At 40.2% G+C, this 20135-nt stretch overlaps 1 protein-coding gene across 1 annotated transcript in view; it reads left to right on the top strand.

Annotated features, from left to right (window-relative positions):
- Positions 1-4: 4 nt before the first annotated feature.
- TOM1L1 (target of myb1 like 1 membrane trafficking protein) overlaps positions 5-20135 on the top strand; it is a 49439-nt gene continuing 29308 nt past the window's right edge. The window contains exons 1-7 of the mRNA XM_008074474.2: positions 5-225; positions 2548-2632; positions 3793-3871; positions 10100-10249; positions 11189-11314; positions 12069-12173; positions 13134-13250. Of these exons, the coding sequence (XP_008072665.2) occupies positions 168-225; positions 2548-2632; positions 3793-3871; positions 10100-10249; positions 11189-11314; positions 12069-12173; positions 13134-13250 (720 nt within the window). The 5' untranslated portion in view covers positions 5-167. The remainder of the gene's footprint in view (positions 226-2547; positions 2633-3792; positions 3872-10099; positions 10250-11188; positions 11315-12068; positions 12174-13133; positions 13251-20135) is intronic.

Genomic DNA, 20135 nt, shown 5'->3' with positions numbered 1-20135 from the left:
CGCGTCGGCTGCCCGCGCCCAGTGGCGGCCAGGCAACACGCACCGCCTCCGCCGGAGCCCGGGAAGCGCTCGGGTGAAGAGGAGGAGCCAAGAGCACCGAGCGGGTGGAGTCGGGAGCCGGCGAGCGGTGGAGGCGGATTTCCTGGGGCCGGCTTTCTGGGGCCACCATGGCGTTTGGCAAGAGTCATCGGGATCCCTACGCGACCTCGGTGGGCCACCTCATAGGTAAGGAGGCGCGGGGAGAGACTCCCAGGCGGGCTTTGCGGAGCGCGGGATCCTTTCTCGCTTTGACTCCATTGTCGGCCCGCGGAGCATGGAGTTGGTCCAAGTTGGAGGAAATCCTTCCCCTCCCCCCTCAACTTTCCCAGGTCACCCGCATTCCACCCGCCCCCTTTTGTCTTTCTTGGCAGACTCACTCTAAAACTCCACTTTTTAAAGTGTACCTGCGTTTTGTTGACTCCTGGGGAGTGGAACCAAACAGGTGAACCACAGGATTCAGGCTTGGAGAGTTTGGGCCTCTGCAAGGAGACACCAGGAACTTGTAGGCCAGGGGGAAATTACACATAAAGTGCAGACACTGAGAGCATGGTATTGTTATGCCAGTTTTACAGATGAGGAAAATAAGGCTCCTGGAGGTTAAGTGATGTGACCTCACTGTAGGGTGGGGGCAGGTCTCTCCAAACCAGTTTTGTCTGGCACCAAGCGTATACCACCTGGATTACTTGTGTGGATAAACAAAGAGAATGAAAATACTTCTTGGCATTAGAATGAAAGAAGAGGGGAACAGAGGATCCATTTGGGGCGGATCACACTGGCATTGACCTAACTGATTCTCCTACTCATGGCTGTACTCTGAATAATGTATGCAGAAGCCAGTTACTCTTAACCAGCACCAGCTCACTTCTCCGTCTTTTCCCTGATTCCTCCCTTGGAAATCGGGTGTGGTGTGAATGCATATTAATGCCAGGCAAGTCATGATGATGTCGGGAACTTAGTGGGGTGATGAAATCGTGAGAACCTGGTAGTCATAGCAAAGAGGTTCAGATTTGAAGAGTTTTGGTTGCCTCTCAGGTAACTTCTTTGACATCGGACATACTCTTTAACCTGAACCCTGTTTTTACATCTTTACAAGATAGTAAGAGTAGCTACCATTGAGGAGGAGATGCTTACCAAACTGTTGATGACCATACCTTGTTGAATATTGGTATTAGAACAAGTCCTGAGCAGAAACAGTCAGACTGCATCTTCACAGGCAAAAGAAACTTCAGCAATTCAATTGATTAGTTAATTCTACAAACATTGACTAACTGCCAACTGCATTCCTGGACCTGGACCAGGAACTGGTGAGGTAAAGGTAAGATATGGTCTTACACCTTAGGGGATCTCACTTTCTTGCAGAGAAGACAGACAATTTTGTGGTAACTACTATACAGTTCCTTTGCAAAACAAGAAAAATGCACAACACATACTTATGAAAAGGGAGAAATTAATTCTGCTGTGGCTTTTGAAGGGTGAATAGGAGTTTTCTAGGAAGGTGGGAAAATTAGGAGGAAGAGCAAAGAATGGAATTGAAAATCTGGCAGATGAAACAACAGTATTTGCCTAGCAGCACAAGATTGGTCAGCTTTGTCCTTCAGTGCTAAATTCAAATAGCTCTTTCCTTGATTGGCAGCAAGCTAAACTTTGGGATTCCCCCAACCAAGCCTTCATTCTTTCTTCCTCTTCTTTATCCTTTTTGTTTTTTTCTCCATTTCAGCATCCCATGTTTTCATGTTTAGGGACTTTTTCTCCTTTCTCATAGGAAGAGGCTAAGCTCATTCACATGGGTTGTTCTATTACTTTTCCAGATAACATTTTGTATTCTTAAAGGGATTGTCTGGAGAAGGAAAGATAACGCATTATTTCATGATGGGGTTCCAAGTACAGGAGCACTGAAGTCAGCCTGGTGCAGCTTTCATTGGTTGAGGTGCCAGAAGTGACCTTGCTTAGTAGTTTTGATATCTCTCTCTTTTTCTCAATGCTCCACCTTCTCTTCTCCCCTCAAGAATACATGATTTTTAAAAACAAACCCTGAGACCGAACAACCTAGATTTGAAAGCTAGTTCCACCGTATGCTGGCGGGGTAATTTCCTTAACCTCTCTGAACTTGTTTCATCATCTCTAACAGTGGGTTAAATCTGATTACATAAGATAAAATACTTAGCACTGTACAGTTCCCCTTGTAGGTAGGTGACTGTTCTGTAAGCTGAAGTTTCCCTTTCTGCGAGCCAGGCAGACGGAGGTCTAGCCAGCTTGTCCTGGCTCCTTGGCCAGGTGTTATGCTTGAAGTCTGTATTAATAGGTCACTCATTACTGTTGCAGTGGCAGCACTCCGAACTTGGGTTCTGATTGATTCCTAAATGGCTGGGGCTAGTTCAGAAAAAAATCACTTTGCTTTTTGGTAATATAAACTTCATGGGACTTGCTAATGCTAAGGCAGATAATTTCAAGAATACCAGACATTTTTTATTCTTTTGTAGCTCAAACTCAATAGCTTTTTCTTTGCAGAAAAGGCTACATTTGCTGGAGTTCAGACTGAAGATTGGGGCCAGTTCATGCATATCTGTGACATGATTAACACTGCCCAGGATGGGTGAGTACAGTGTGGTGTCCATACATTTGCCTCTGATAAGCATCAGAAGTACAGCACAATTTCTCTTGCAGACGCGTTGATGTTCTTGTTGAATGTTTTCCTCATCAATTAGGCACCCTCTACCTTTTGAAGACGTGTCAGGTTGAAATATCGGGGCAGCTGCTTGCTTCAGCATTGGAGTATGTGCAAATCCTCTATAATTTTTCTCTTCTCCGCTTCACCTTTTCCTTAAGAGTTTCAAATTTTGTTTCTGTGAGGCTCAAATTCCTTCTTTGAAAAGATTAAAAAAGAGGGAGAGACAGATTGTTTCCTTCTTTAGGAATTTCTCCAGCTCTGATTGCCAGCATTTTATGTAACTGAAAAATATTAGCAAGAAGCTAGGTGACTCTGGTGGTGACCCCTCTCTGGGTAATTGCCTTTATTAACCAGGATACAATCTAGCAGTCTTTTTTCCTCCCTGTCACAGGACAATTTTTTTCTCCTGACTGCCAACTCATGTTTATGCTGTGTTGTCTTTTCCTATACTTTTTTAACGTTAGAGAATTGAAGTTATACAAAAATGTCATTAAGAAGAACCAACTCGTTTGAATTTAGTCCATCGCAAATTATTATGCAAGATGCTATTCGGGTAATTTTCCTGTGCGTATTAAGGTGATAGCTGACAGCAAAATAAATTTAGTCTAGTTTGTGTTGAAGAAAACATTATACTTAATTATTGATTATAAATCAATGGAAAGTGCTTATGGTTCATACTTCTGAGTGTTTATAGTTTCCCATGTAATCCTGTTTATATCATATTTAGTTCCTCTGTGAACCTTTTTATTGTTGATACCAATTTTTTTGTACTAATACAAAAAGGAAATCTTATAAAGTAAAAACCCTCTACTTATAAAGTTCTTACCTTGTAACATAATATTGTAGAATATTGAAAGCTAACCTAATTTGTTATAATCCTTTGACATTCCCTTTCCTCATACCTATGTATGAGGAAGTTTAGATTCAAGAAGTTTAAGTCATTCTCTTAGGGTCACACAGGAGAACCAAGGCTTTGGTCTTCTGCTTTTAAGCCATTCCTCTTTCCATGGTGCATGTTACTTTTCAGAGACTGCTTATTTTCAGCAATGGCTAACTTGGTGATTTCACTGTATTTATTGCCATAGGCCAAAAGATGCAGTAAAAGCTTTGAAGAAAAGGATTTCCAAAAATTACAATCATAAAGAAATCCAACTTACCTTGTCAGTAAGTACTTTAATATAATAATTAAGACTCTAAAATTTCCCAGGCTATAGTTACATTTTTTGAAATCCTGGGTTTAATGAAATGCAAATATTCTGAGATAGTTAATAGGTGTGCTAAGAGTAATGTACAGTATGTGTCAAAAAAATCTTCATTTATTGAGAATTGCAAAATAGAGAAAGTTTAGTTGTTTGTAATAGCATTTAATTACATGGAAAGAGCTTGTTCCTGGAAAATTCATTTTTTTTCAGGTCAGAAAGTTGGAACTGGTGGTTTAAAACTTGTATTGTGTAAGGGCTGAACCAATTGGGAGATTTGTATATGTATTAGTTAAATATAATTGAAAATAGAAAGAGCCGAAGTCATGAAAAGCGCCTCCTTGTTAGCATTCCACCTCACTTGAACACCTTTGTGACATCCTGATGTGCTTTCAGCTCATTAAATTTCAGCCAGGTCCTGTTGCTTGGTGTAATTTGGAGAATGTTCTTTGTTGATTTAAGCAATTCTCCTATGCATCGTATTGTCTATGATTTGGGTGTGGACTCTTATTTGGTGTGTTCCCATTTCTCCCTCCTCCCCCTTTGGCCATATGACCTCTTCAGTCACGTTGGTGAGTTGCCCTTTTTACTTTAGAATGTGTTGCAAGCCCTGCCTGCTGCTTGAGTGAGCTGTGTGACTTTCTCATTTCTCCTGCATGCCTTTGTTTACCTTGCCCCAGCCCAAACCCATGCATGGTTCCGGCACTAATCAGTCAGCATCACACTATTCTTAGGCGCTCTGGAAAGTCTTTATCAAGAGGACTACGGGGCAGATGTAGGCACAGCTCCTGGTTTCCAGTTTCATGTAAAAAAAAGTTTATCATATCTTTCATACTCAGGGACTCACTGAATGAGAAGAAATTAATTTTACAGTCTCCAGGATTTGATCACTAAAGAAACCCCGCAAGTTGGGATCTGAATATATTATTAGAGACATTTTTCTCCTTCACCTCTTTTTTGTCCTCTCCCCTGTCCTTAATTCATGGTAGCCATCTCAGGATGGTTACAGAATGGAGGAAACTATGGAAAAAGGGGTAAGGCACTTCTTTAGAAATGCTAGAAGGATAGAAATGCCTGGCACCTGATCGATGCTTTTGAAAACCCTGTGAGGTAGTTATGTTATTAAGTCCATTTCACAGATGAGACCAAGGGAGGTTAATTGATTTTTTTCAAGATTGAATGGCTATTATGTAGCATAGGCAGGATTTGAACCCAATCCTCAGAGTCTAAATTTCATGCACTTGCCTCATACTACTTAGCTTCTCAGAACAAATCAAGCCACTTAAAGAGAAGGCTACGATATTTCATTTGCATCTTCAACTCCTTTATGCGTGGTACAGGGTCAGGTACATCATGTGTTGACTTAATTAATGATTAAACACACTAACACACACACACACACACACACACACACACACACACACACACACACACACACACACACACTATCCCATCTCTCCCTCTCCTAGTATCCAGGAAGACTCAAGGGCTAATGGAAGGCACTATAGGACTGGGTGGAAAGATAGGTAGGTGTGCCCTAAAATGAAGTGGACCTAGGCTATCTCAAGACTGCAGAAGTTCAGGAGAATTGAGTGAGGAAGATAAGTACAGAAGATGATTTTATGTCTTCTATATTTCAGCATGGAGTATTGATTTTGCTTCTTACAGTTGCTTACTCTTTATAACAGTTTGCTTCTTTCTCTGCTATGGCCAGCCTACTTGACATTTCTGTGGTTGCTTCCTATTTCCATCTCCTCCTCCATCATGGTTCCTTCCCTCTGAGGATGGGTCCCTCCCTGAGGAAATTGGGTTATTCTGGAGCATTGTCCCATCTGGCCCTCATTTCCTTTTGGGCTTCCATTCTTCCTTCTCTTCAGGTAGTCTAATCTCACAAGCCTTACTACTAGCTAGCTGTCTGTTCCCATGACCTGTCCTACCTCAGATAAGTGTATCTGCCTTTGCCTCATGATTTTTATACCAGGGAGTGAGAGCAAGAGAATCGAAAACTAAACTTGTGACTAAATATGGGCAAGAGTCACAGGTTAGAGGTCAGCGTATTCCTTCTTTGTTGGGGCCAGAGTGCATTAAAGTCAGGGAAATTGCCGGGCTCGGTGGCTCAGCCTGTAATCCCGTGCCTTTGGGAGGCTAAGGTGAGTGGATTGCCTGAGCCCGCGGGTTCGAAACCCGCCTGGGCAGTGAGACCTCATCTCTACAATAAATCAAAAAAATCAGCCGGGCGTGGTAGTGCATGCCTGTAATTCCAGCTACTCGGAAGGGTGAGGTGGAAGGATCGCCGGAACCCAGCAGGTCGAGGCTGTGGTGGCCGGGAGCGGCCACTGCACTCCAGTCTGGGCCACCGAGTGAGATTCCAACTCAAAAAAACAAACAAAACAAAAAACAAAGCAAAAAAAATGTCAGGGAAATTACCAGACTTTCTCTTGGGTTTTCTTTCAATAGGCCTTTGACTCTTGATCCCTTCATGCTGATTTTCCCAAGTTGTTATTTGATAGCCCCGTCACCTTTCCTCAAACTACTCGCTGCTTGCAGAGGTGTACTTAAGGCCTCAGAACTGAGTTTAATGCTCACGTAGGCCAAATTTAATTATGAGGGAAATTAGTCACAGAAGGAATCACCCAATATCTGTCAAAGGCAATTAGAAGTTTACAAGTAAAGTCTTTAAAAAGTAATCCCTATATATGGCATTTCCATTTTGTTACCATGAAGTGATGAGAGCCTGTCAAAGTCAATTATAAATGTTCTTTATATTATCTGTCATTTTTGGTTCTCCATGGACTTGTTAGCCTTGATTAGAATCTGACTGTACTACGATTTCCTTCCATCAGTCAAGAAGCCAGCAGGTTTGTTTTTCAAAGCGCATTTTATTACCAGGCTTTATTACTCTAAGCCAGAGTAACCTTTTCTTGAATGGGTCAATTGTGATACATCTTAGCAAGATACTTCTATTGTTGTCAGACAGAAAGTGGTTGAACAGGTTTCTGAGAATCAATTAATTAATAGTCCTTTGTGGAGCACCCACTACGGTGATGAGCTATAGGGCTATCAGAAGATGGGTAAACTGTGGTTTTAAGCATTTGTTGCAGTGAGAGAGACAAAGACAGCTGACCTCTCTCCTGGGAATGTAATCTTAGGATAGGGTCACTGTGGGTAGTCCAGGTGAACTCTTCAGGTTTGATGGTTCTGAAATGTGGTTGTTGTTGCTCTGCCTGGTTTAGAAATTTACTGTGAGACATATAACTGCCAAGTAGCTTTTTCTTCCAGCCCCCTCTGAAAATACTCACATCAGCTAATCACGTTTTCTCCTGCTAGGAAATTCTTCATGGAAGAAAATGATCAAAATTATTACTATGTATTGAAGTCCTGCTTTGTGGCAGGTTATAGATTATATTATATTAATTATATTATATTTTATTATATTATTTTTCATTTGGTTCTTACAAAAGCTTCTGAAAGGATATATTATGCCCATTTTGCAGACAAGGGTAGTGAGGCTTAGGATAAGTGATTTGCTCAGCCAAGCACAAAAGGAGATCAGTGAAGCTTAGAGTCACCCACTTCATTTTTTCTTGGTTTCTTGGCTCCTAGTTTCTGTCCCATCTCAAGATTATAGATTCTTAGTTGTCTAGTTTCCAGAGATAGATTGTCTAAACACAGTTGCACCAAAGCCGAATTTCAGAATATGTGAAAGCAACACACTTAATTTTTCCGATTTGCCTCAGTAGGTTCTGTTACTTATCGCAGTGGGATGGGGATGAAAGAACTTCTGGTGACACAATGGAGAAGGTGATGCAGAAGTAATTAGCCCTGACATTCTCGATTCTGATGGGAAAACACAAAAGGCATGATGCTGATGTCCAGATGTTAATGTTTTCAGCATTACATGTTGCCTCTTTGATTTTGTGCACATACATCCTGGGAATGTTACCCATTACCATAAAATCTTGTTGTTCCAAAGATAAAAATTGGTTTTGGAATCTTTAGCAAGAAATTACCTAGGGAAAGTGAGACTTGCTGGAATTGTGCCTAAGACCGCGCAACTCATTGTACGAAGTGTTTCTAGAAACTCACATTGAATTAGAGGCACTTCCTCTCAGCATTTCACCCATTGGAAATTTATTCTAATAATCTATCAAGCTAACTATTGTTTGTCTAAACCAACTTGTATTAGTATAGAATCACCCTTAATATGTTTAGGATTTTATTTTTCTTTACCTTAAAGGTTTTCCCAGTGTTGTACACAGTTGCATGTGCTCAGCTTCTTGTGTTTTCTGATTGTCCTGTGGTCACTTTGCCTTAAAACTGTAGCTCTCATACCTGCTGCTGCTTTTTGCACTGCCATTAAAATGACGTTCAAAATACAGAGCATGGTGTATAGACCATTTTCAGAGCTTCTTTTCTGCAGAGATTATTATACCTTTCCTGGTCATGTTATGGTTTATGTGACCTCTCTAACTCAATGTGGAAACTAGAGATCTAATTTTGTTTTTAGATTACTTTCTGCATGCCATTCTTCAATACTAGCTCATTCTTTCTCAGTCCAGTTTCTATTCATGTTGCTGTACTGAAATGTATTTTTTTCAGGGTGACTAATGCCCCCTCTAAATCATGAGCCCAGTTGAGTTTTCTGTAGTCCATTTTCTTAACTGTTTAGCACTTCATCCTCCAAAAAACTTCTCCTTTGACTCTGCCAATATTATGTTCTTCTTATTTTGTGCTTTTTTCTCTGTTGATTGCTTTGCAGTTGCCTTCCTTGAGTACCCTCTGGCCTGTATAATAAGTGAACCCCTGTGTTCCAGCCATTCTCCCTCTGCTCATTGTAGGCAGCTTTGGTGCTCTCTGTTGGCCCTTCACTCTCCTCAGCGGTAGCTATGCATGTATAACTCTGTGCTAAACATCATCTTGAATGTCCCACTGTCCTTTTGAACTCAAAATGCCTAAATGTCAACCCATCATTTTGACTCCTAGACTAGTCATATGGATTCACTTACTGCCAAATTTCCATCACAAGTGCCCTCAATCTCATGCTGAATGAAAGCCACATAACTTCTAGTCATCTTCCTTCTCCAACAAGCACTCAGTCATTCAAAGTTCTTGCCTCATGTTTTTTCTCATGACTTTCACCCATATCATATTAGTTTAGGTCTTTTCTACATCAAGCCTGTACTAGTGGGTCCCTACTGGATCTTTCTATTATTTCAGGATTTTTCACCCTCCATTTCCCTTTGTAGAGTGCTGCCTTGACAACCTATTCAGAATTTTACATTAACGTTTTCCTCAAGTTAAAAGTAGAGGTGTGTCAGTCACAAATGAACAAAAATCACTCAGTGGCTTCTTAGTGCTTTCAGGATAATGTCCAAACTCTGTACACCACCATACAAATTTCTCTATAGTGTGGATGATGCCTCGACAGACTTTATCCACTCTACCTCCCAGTGTCCTCAATTTGTCTATATCAAAGCATCCACTGGAGACAAACCAGAGTATCTCTCCCCTCATAACTCATCTACTTTGCTACCTGGATATATTTTTCATACTGTTTTTCTGTCTAGAATATAGCTCTATTCTCATTTTTACTTTTCTTAGCATTTTTCATAGCTCAGCTTAAGGCCACCCTTTTCCAGAAGTCTTACAAGATCACCTGACCCTAAATAATCACATTTGCCTATAAAGATCTATAGCTAGGGTGACTGTAATTTATCATCCAAACCAGGACATTTTTGAAATTGAAAGGGTGTGTCATCATTGTTAAAGTCAGGACATCAGAAATATACCTGCACTACTCTGGATAAACTGGGACGTCATCTTAATATGTTTTGGATTTTGCACCATGGAAACATATGAGCTATGGATGCTACCCTGTCCATAACCCATATTTTTTGCTTGTACTTCCCTTTGGCACTTGGCATTTACTACCTTGTATTGCTGTGAATGCTCTTCTGATTGTGTTGGGATGCCCCCATAAGTCCATCCTCTAGGCAGTTACATTAAGCTTCCACATGTCCCCAGAACTGAACATGGAGGGTGAAATACTAAATGTCCCCAGAACTGAACATCTTTTAAATACTAAATTATGCTTGTTAATTAGAATGCTGGTAGAAATCATTATTTAGCAATTATTGCCTTTTATGTAGGAGATGATCTTGCTAGAGAAATATAACGTATAATTTTTCTCTAGCTTATTGACATGTGCGTGCAGAACTGTGGTCCAAGTTTCCAGACTCTGATTGTGAAGAAGGAATTTGTTAAAGAGAGTCTGGTTAAGCTGCTGAATCCCAGATACAACTTGCCATTAGATGTTCAGAATAGAATTTTGAATTTCATTAAGGTAAGTCTGTTGTGTATCTCATGGAATAATTAATTTCTCAGGTTAGGGATTTAATAGCATACTTCCTGATTGTTTCAGTAATCTTTTATGAACCTAAGACTGAGCCAGAAAACATTTTTACTATTTTAGTTTCAGTGTAAAGATAATTTCTTGGCGTCGGATGGTGCCCTTTTTCTGAAGAATTTGTAGTCATTTCCCTACTTTCCTCTCAGTTTCTATTTTATCCAAGTCAGGAGGAAAGACAGTGATATGCATGTTCATTTTGCTAGTATGGAAACCATGTCCTGGAGTAGGTAACTGACTACTTCAAGGTTACTTTGCAAAAGAGCAACTAGTGCTATTTTATAATCTATCTATTCTTTTTTGATTCAGTACAGCAAAAACAATTGGTAGATATCTATCCCAGGGTTTCATCAAGCTGTTGAAGCATGGGAATCTGATTTAAAATATTTTATAGGATGGACGCAGTGGCTCAAGCCTGTAATCCCAGCACTTTGGGAGGACGAGGTGAGGGGATTGCCTGAACCCATGGGTTCGAGGACAGCCTTGGCAACTTGGCAAGACCTCATCTATATAATAAATCAAAAAATTAGCTGGACGTGGTTTTGGCTACTTGGAAGACTGAGGTGGCATGATCACCTGAGCCCAGCAGGTCAACGCTGGGGTGACTGTGAGCCTGCCACTGCACTCTAGCCTGGGCAATGAAGTGAGACTCCAACTAAAAAATAAATAAATAAAATGTTTTATAATGTTATCCTAATGTTGTAAAAAAAATGATTTTTTTTTAAATGAACATTTTTCCATGGCATTCAAAAGTAACTTTCTCTTTCTGAGTAAGGTATATCATTGTCAGTCTCTCATTTTCTGTCATGAGCTTAAGAGTTGTGTTGTGGATTTACTGCTGTTTAAACTCTGGAACTTTTCATATCTTGAATTCAGACTTGGTCACAGGGTTTCCCGGGAGGTGTGGATGTAAGTGAAGTGAAAGAAGTATACCTTGACCTGCTTAAGAAAGGTGTCCAGTTTCTTACCACAGATGCAGAGGCTGAAACAGCAAGACAAGAGGTAGGAGACTTTTCTTTGACCCATGGAGAGTATGATAGTATATTACTTGGGTCTCTTTTCAGTGTAAAAGCCAACCCTAGTTCCACTCAGCTTAAACGAAAAGATTAATTTATTAGAAGAATGTTGCAATATCCTGTAGCATAGCCAAGGATTAGGGTTTTGCTACATAAAGTGTGGTTTAGGGTAAAATCTGGGAGCTTTTTTGGCACGTTCCACTCTAGACCAATCAGAATCTCCCTTTCTCACAAGATTTCTGGGTGTTTTTTCTGCACATTAATGTTGAGAAGTCTAGAGTCCCGAGTTTTGGGCTCTCTCCCCAAGGTGGAGATGAGGCATTGACTCAGGGAGGCGTTCAGTGGTGCAGAAGGAGATGCTTTCCCAGCTGTGGCTTAAAAAGACTTGACATGAACTAATTTACCATTTTTTAATAACCCAAAGAGAGGCTAGCAATACTTTCATATGGCAGTTTATCACATAGACCCTTGTTAAAAACAAAGAACATTTTACTAAATTGTAATTCTGCTAATAATCCTAATTCTAGCCAGTTTTTATTTTAAAAATCTGCTCCATTATGGACATCTCATTTGCTTAGCCCTCTTCTCAAGATGCTGGACAGGCTGTGTACTTACTCTGAGTTAACACCTTATACCCAGGACTTTGGTTGAGAGGGCTTGAGTCAGCTAAATGAGAAAAACTGTACATGGAGTGGCTATGTTCATCCAAATAACAATATTTCCATATTTCATACTGATAGACTGCTCAGATCTCATCAAATCCACCATCATCTGTCCCTACTGCACCTGCTCTTTCTTCTGTAATCGCTCCTAAGAACTCGACTATTACATTGGTCCCGGAACAGGTAACAACAGCAACAATTGTACTTATTGATGTCTTTTTCTAAGTTGTAAGCTTTTTATATCTAGTTTTTCTTTTCTTGTTAGCAATGTTATGAGGTGTAGGTACACTCATTTTACAAAGGAGACTGAGGTTTAGTGATACTGTGTAGAATTAATCTCATAGTTTCTGTCTGATTCCAAAGCCCAAGCTTGTTAAGAGTTGCTTGGCTAGTGGCTTTCATGACTTTGTGGAGCCATAGCTGGTGGCCTCTTGTGTTCATCAACTGATTTCTGCTGTTTCTGGTAGGACTGTCTGTGTATCATTTCAGAGAGTTCATTAAGTGGTAGTCTTATTATTTACAATAATTGTGCTAATTGAATTACATTTACTGCTTTGTCTATATCTGTTTATCTAAGGTCCAGATAAGCAATTATTATATGAGGCTTATGTCTCTGTCCTGCTATAAGGAAACTATCACTGGAGATTTTATATTATTATTCAGTTTTTCCTATATAAAAGTTCATATTATTAATTTCTCTTAGAATTTAACCCAGGGGAAAAAAAGTGTTTCTCTCTTTATTCTTTCTTCTGTAATACCACCAAACTATATAACCCTCTTTTTTTTTTCTTTTTTCCCATTGATTGCCAAGAAACACATAGTAACATTTGCTATTTTGTCCAGGTTCTTAGTACCTTCTTCTGCCAGGTACCTAGTACCATCTCCCTTCTCCATGTTGATTCTAATCTTTATTTTTTCCTTCATTTTAAAAATTCCTAAAGCATGTTTTTGGCTTTTTTAGATGGCAATAGGATACATTTTTGTAAAATAATTACATGTATATTTATGTAAAGTTTAGTGTGAGCTTGAAAATATTAAATTTTGCAAAAGCATTTTCTCTTCCAGCAGATGTCCTGTGGGAACAGGAAGCAAGGTAGATATTCTTTGTCACTTATTGACTGGTAATTGTGTTGCTGTCTACAGATTGGAAAATTGCACAGTGAATTGGATATGGTGAAAATGAACGTGCGAGTGATGTCTGCCATATTGATGGAGAATACCCCTGAGTCTGCAAACCATGAAGACATAGAGCTTCTGGAGGTATAGTGCAATTTCAGGGACAATTAGTCTAAGTGTCTCTCAGTTATTCTCTAAACTGTGAACTGGAGATGGAAGATACCATAATATTGTCTTGTCCATCCTCCTGCATCCTGACTTCTTAAGTTGACTTCTTTTTTTTTTTTGAATTGGAGTCTCACTCTGTTACACAGGCTGGAGTGCAGTGGCATGCTCACGGCCACCGCAGCCTCTACCTGCTGGGTTCAGGGGATCTTTCTGGCTCAGCCTTCCAAGTAGCTGGAACTACAGGTGTGCACCACCACACCCATGAAATTTTTTTATTTCTTGTAGAGATGACATCTCCCCGTGTTGCCCAGGCTGATCTCAAACCCCTGGACTCGGGCAGTCCTCTTGCCTCTGCCTCCCAAAGTGCTGGGATTACAGGCATGAGCCACCGTGCCCAGCTTAAGTTGACTTCTAAACTTAGCAAAAAGATCCAATAATGACTTTATTAGAAATGCAATAGCAACTTAGACATGGTTACTCTCTTGCAACAAATAATTTATAACCTTGGTCATATGCAATCCAATGGATACTTGTATGTAAAAATTGCCTCTATCTATATCCAATCAACAAACAGTGAGTAACTATGATGTAGTAAGGGATATAGAAATGAGAAGGAGACTGTTCTAGTTCTGAAAAATTTATGTCGCATGAATAAGATTGATTTATGAACATCAAACATAATAAAGAATTATCAATGTTACAATATAAATTTGTTCACGGCCAGGCACGGTTGCTCATGCCTATAATCCCAGCACTTTGGGAGGCTGGGGTGAGAGAATTGCCTGAGCCCACGGGTTCGAGACAAGCCTGGGCAACTTGGCAAGAGCCCTTCTCTACAATAAATCAAAAAATTAGCCGAGTGCAGTGGCACATGCCTGTAGTTCCAGCTACTTGGAAGGCTGAGGTGGAAGGATCACCTGAACTCAGCACATCGAGGCCGCGGTAGCCCTGAGCAGGCTACTGCATTCTAGCCTGGGTGACAGAGTAAGACTTCAACTCAAAAAAAAAATGTGATCAGTATGTGGTGGGATCCTGGTTGGGGACAAGAAGAAAAGTAAAGATTGTATGAAAGATTTAGATGGCAGCAATATTCAGACTAAGGAGGAACAAATAGGGCATTTGGACCTGCCTAAACACAGAAGGAAAACCATGAGCAGTTCCACGGTCTTCCACTTCCTTCTTCTGTGTCTGTGTATCTGTTTGTTTTATTTTTTCCCTCTACTGGTTTGTTCTTTGAATTACTAATTTTAAATTTCAAGACATTAATTTTTTTTTTTTTTGAGTTGGCGTCTCACTCTGTCGCCCAGACTGGAGTGCAATGGCCGCTCCCGGCCACTGCAGCCTCGACCTGATGGGCTCCGGCGATCCTTCCGCCTCAGCCTTCCAAGTAGCTGGAACTACAGGTGCCCGCTACCATGCCCGGCTAGTTTTTGATTTACTGTAGAGATGAGGTCTCGCCTGCCCAGGCAGGTCTCGAACCCGCGGGCTCAGCAATCCACTCACCTCAGCCTCCCAAAGGCGCGGGATTACAGGCTGAGCCACCAAGCCCGGCTCAAGACATTAATTTTTAAAGGAAAAAAAATCAGTTTCTAGGTTACTTCTTCCCAAATAAGAATGTTTTGATATGTTTACTTTCCTCAGATTCCCACTTCTCACATTGTCTTTTCTTTAACTTCTTAGATTGTTAGTAAATCACATTTTCCTTGCTCACTTATTTGTGAAACAAAATACTGTAAACATTTTCTCAACAATTCTTCTTGTTTATCACTACTATCTTGAATCATTTCTTTTTCCTTGCTGAAGTACATCCATGTTGGTAAACTTTGGTGGCAAACTTTGTGTTTGCGTGTCCAAAAATGTCCTTTTGTTGCCAATGTTAAATGCAAGTTAGTTTAGCCAGATGTAAATTTCTGGGTACAAAATTCTTTCTTTTTAAAGGCCTTTCAGAATACTGCTGCATTGTTATCTTATACCCAAAATTGCTGCTAGAAGTATATTATTTTCTTAATCCTTTATTTTCTAATATTTTTTTCTAGTTACATGTTATTTCTTTTTACTTAGATATTAATGAAATTTCACTTTATCTGTCAAGAGATATATGCATGTGCATTCATATGTATGTTTTTCTTACTTATCCTAATTAGTAGTTAATATACTTTTCTGCCCATCTGTCTTTTGGTTTTTTTCTGAGTTGGAGTCTCACTCTGTTACCCAGGCTGGAGTGCAGTGGCACACTCATGGCCATTGCAGCCTTGACCTGCTTGGGTCAGGTGATTCTTCTGCCTTAGCCTTCAAAGTAGCTGGAACTACAGGTGCGAGCCACCACACTCAACTAGTTTTTTGATTTATTGTAGAGATGAGGTCTCACCAAATTGTCCAGGTTAGTCTCAAACCCCTGTGCTCAGCCAGTCCTCTCACCTCTGCCTCCCAAAGTGCTGGGATTACAGGCAGGAGCCACCGCTCCCGGCTTACTGGGTTTTAATTCTAGGTAGTTCTCAGCTCTTTCTTCAAATATTGCCTTTCTACTGTTCTTTCTGTTCTCTTCTTTTGGAACTTATTTTAAATGAAACTTCCAGTTGGATTCATCTATCTCTTAGTAGTTCTTTTGTTCCCTTCATTTGTTCATCCTTTTGTGCTGTAATTCTGGTATATTTTCTCTATTACAGATATTTCTTAAAACTTATACATCAGGTTGTATATTTAGTCCTTCTAATAGATGTTTATTTCAATAATTATGTATTTATTTAAATAATATATATTCTATATAAATAATTTTATCTATTATATATAATTTTAAAATTTATTTTTAGAATATGGTTGGATTTTTATAATAGTTCTTTCATTTCATGGTTTTACTTTTTTTAATCTTTCCAAAGGTAGCAATTTTTGTTTTATTTTATTTTTTTATTTTTTGAATTGGAGTCTTACTCTGTCTCCCAGGCTAGAGTGCAGTGGCATGGCATATTGCTCACAGCCACCGCAGCCTCGACCTGCTGGGTTCAGGCAATCCTTCCGCCTCAGGTTCCAAGTAGTCGGCACGACAGGCACGTGCTACCACACCTGGCTAGTTTTTCAATTTTTATTGTAGAGACGAGGGCTCACCATGCTGCCCAGGCTGGTCTTGAACCCACGGGTTCAGGCAATCCTCTCACCTCAGCCTCCCAAAGTGCTGGGATTACAGGCTTGAGCCACAGTGCCAGCAATTATTTTTAATGCTGTTTTTATGTTTGCTCTATGGCTTCTCCTTTGCAAATTGTTCATCACCTTTTAAATTTGCATTCCTCCCGGCTGGCGAGGTGGCTCAAGCCTGTAATCTCAGCCCTTTAGGAGGCCGAGGCGAGAGGATTGCCTGAACCCGTGGGTTCAAGACCAGCCTGGGCAGCATGGTGAGCCCTCATCTCTACAATAAAAATTGAAAAACTAGCCAGGTGAGGTAGCGTGTGCCTGTAGTGCTGACTACTTGGAATCTGAGGCGGAAGGATCACCAGAACCCAGCAAGTCAGTGCTGGGGTGGCTGTGAGTGTGCCACTGCACTCTAGCCTGGGTGACGGAGTGAGATTCCAACTAAAAAAACAAAACAAAAATACAATAAATAAGTAAATAAATATGTTTGCATTCCTCAAGTGTCCAGCTGGATTGCTGATAGTGAGCTCATTTTCATGAGAGATTCTCTACCATTGATTTATATTCTCTGCTGACCCAAGTTACCCATGATGAGGGAATGCTATAATTTCTGCAGCTGGACTTGGTAATGTTTTCAGAGTATGGGGTATCAGCATAGGATGATGCTGTGTGGGATACATTGATAGCTGGTCTTCTGGATTATATGTTTTCTATTTTTTTCCTGGATGTTACCAGCACCTGGAAATAATACCCCACCTCTCTGTCCCAATCATTGGTATCACCTGGAAACATTACTTCCCTCTTGCCTGGCTGTTGTGCTGCCAGACTTCAACTAGTCTGTTAGAGCCCATTTGGCCACCATGTTCTTGGCTTCCACAGTCTTTACACACAGAACATCCTTCATATTCCTTCCATGTTCTGTGGCAGCATTCATTGTGAGCAAGCTTGACTGTCCTGGATTGTGCTTTCTTCTCATTTAAGAGTCAGCAAATGGTGACCTATGGGCCAGATTCAGTATTTGCTCTGTTTTTGTGTTGTCTGCAGGCTCAGAAGGCTTTTTTAGGGGGTGAGGTGTTTTAAAAAATAATAAAAACAAAAAACTAGAGGTTATTTCTCAAGCTATATCCATGCAAATCTATACCTAGAGACCACTGGGGACAGATATACTAGATATACAGAACTAGATTCACATATTTAAATGGAATGGTTCAGTATACATTTTTACTGAAGGATTATTTGTCATAGATAGATGAGAACATGGGACAAAAGCAATAAATCATTTCATTTCAGAGCTCTGAGAAGCCTGGGAAGACCAGGTGGAACTAGAAATATTGCTATAGCCATTTAAGAAAAAATTGTCTGTCATAGACCCTTTTACTTTGATACTTAATTTTGAGGAACTCCTGCCACTCCCCACCCCACTATTAAAATATGTGAGTTTGTGACATCTTTCAGGTGTGTAGGGATGAGAAGAGGATTTAAACTACAACTTGGGAGTATAACATTCCAGGTGAGTTAAGAACTGATCTGTATAGGTTATTGAGGTCCTTTAGGCCATGCTAAATAGTGAGCTTGATCAGACTGGCAGAAAGGAACCACTGAAGGGATATAAGCTGAGGGGCTACATAACCTGATCAAATTTTAGGAAGATCCTTCTGGTGGCACTGAGGTAAGAAATTCTGGGGAGGCAAGACAAGGCTCTAGAAAACAACTTTGAAGAAGACATTTCTCATTGGTTGTATGCTGTGTTCTATGGGTAGAAAATGGCATCCGTGGTCAAATAAGTTGCAGAATCAGTTGCCTACTATATTTCTCCTCTTTAGAGGTTCATGAAGTTTACTTACATAGGAAGACTCTAAGAGTCTTATTTTTTAAGTTTTTCCCATTTTTAAAAAATTATTTATTTATTTATTTAGAGATGAGGTCTCACTACTGTTGCCCAGGCTGGTCTCAAGCTTCTGGGCTCAAGTAATCCTCCCAGAGTGCTAGGATTACAGGTGTGAGGCACTACACCCAGCCTGGGCTCTAAGAATCTTTGTTTAACCCAACATTTATAAACTTATTTGCCCAAAGAGTCTCCACTTGCTAAGTATCCATTAATATTCTACAGGACATCAGAGTAGTGTACCTGAGTAGTGTACCAGAGTAGTGTACAAATCAGTATTTTGGATCAGTATATTAATTTTAGAATTGCTTACTTAGGAGCATTGCAACATATTGTTTTGCTGGGGTTCTTGGCAAGTCATTTACCATCACTGGACTTAGTTTCTATATGTAAAAAATGAAGAGCTTAGATGATACTTAGTAAGCAAAAGTAATATTAAATTTACATGGGAGGTAAAAGGAAAATTAATCATTAAATAGCATCTCAATGTAGTAATTCTTGAAAAAATCTACAATTGGAGGCTTTTGCAGATATAAACTTTGTAACTCATGATGCTAACAAGTGTGCTGAACTATAACTGAAAAATTAAATATCAAAATAAAAAGATATATGACAGATAATTTTTTCTTAAATGGCTGTAGCAATATTTCTAGTTCCACCTGGTCTTCCCAGGCTGTTCAGAGCTCTGAAATGAAATGATTTATGGCTTTTGTCCCATGTTCTCATCTATCTATGACAAATAATCCTTTGGTAAAAATGTATACTGAACCATTCCATTTAAATATGTGAATCTAGTTCTGTATTTTATTCCAGCCTGGAGTATACTGAAATACCTTTCTGTCTCAGAGTGTTTGGGTGCAGATGTTCAGTTGAATTTTGTAAGGATGATGCTAATTTGTTGGTTGCTGTTTTAATGCCAGAGCTCAGGGCTGTGTATTGCTTTGAACAGTAAACAGACTTAGGTTATATATCAACATTAGAATACTACTCATAGCCAATTCAAGTTAAATGGGTTCTGGCATGGGATCAACTTGTTTATAGAGACTATTGAATGTGTAACTTTATTTTTCTTTCATGCTTTTTGTTAGTAACACATAAAGATCTGGTGTAGGAAATGCTGTTCTTAATTTATTTTGATAACTATTTGAAGATTTGTTTTGGAGTCAAGGTCTCACTCTGCTGTCCAGGCTGGAGTGCGGGGCCATGCTCACAGCTCACCACAGCCTCAGCCTCCTGGGCTCAAGTGATCCTCCTGCCTTAGCCTCTTGAGTAGCTGGGACTATAGGTGCATACCACCATGCCCGGCCTTTTTTTTTGTAGCGATAGGGTCTTGCTGTGTTGCCTAGGCTGGTCTCTAACTCCAGCAGTCCTGCTACCTCAGCCTCCCAAAGTACTGGGATTACAAATGTGAACCACAGTGACTGGACTTTTTTTTTTTTTTTTTTTACATCTAACTCCACTATAGTTGATCTGAAATAATATGATAAAGTCTTCCATGGAGAGAATGGACAAGGAGCATATCTGATTTAAGGATTTAAAAATGAAACCAGCAGATAGACTTTGGGGAAACAAGTCTCATACCTATTTGAACTATTCAGACCAGCAGAGTTTAAACTCCCAGATACTGCTACCTTCCTGGCTAGCTGCCCCCGTATTACTGCAGGGGCTTTTGGAGGCTTCAGCGTAAGCCTAGAGGGTCAGTAGAGGAGGAGGCAGCCAGATAGGGGACAGTGAGAACCTATCGTAAAAAGTGATTAAAAAGCCAGGCTCCGTGGCTCAGCCTGTAATCCCGCGCCTTTGGGAGGCTAAGGTGAGTGGATTGCCTGAGCCTGCGGGTTCGAGACCCGCCTGGG

Source organism: Carlito syrichta, unplaced genomic scaffold, assembly GCF_000164805.1.
Source record: "Carlito syrichta isolate Samal-C Ts95f unplaced genomic scaffold, Tarsius_syrichta-2.0.1 Scaffold316465, whole genome shotgun sequence".
Lineage (NCBI taxonomy): Eukaryota > Metazoa > Chordata > Mammalia > Primates > Tarsiidae > Carlito > Carlito syrichta.
The sequence above is the reverse complement of the archived record's forward strand: the minus strand, read 5'-3'. Positions and strand labels throughout refer to the sequence as shown.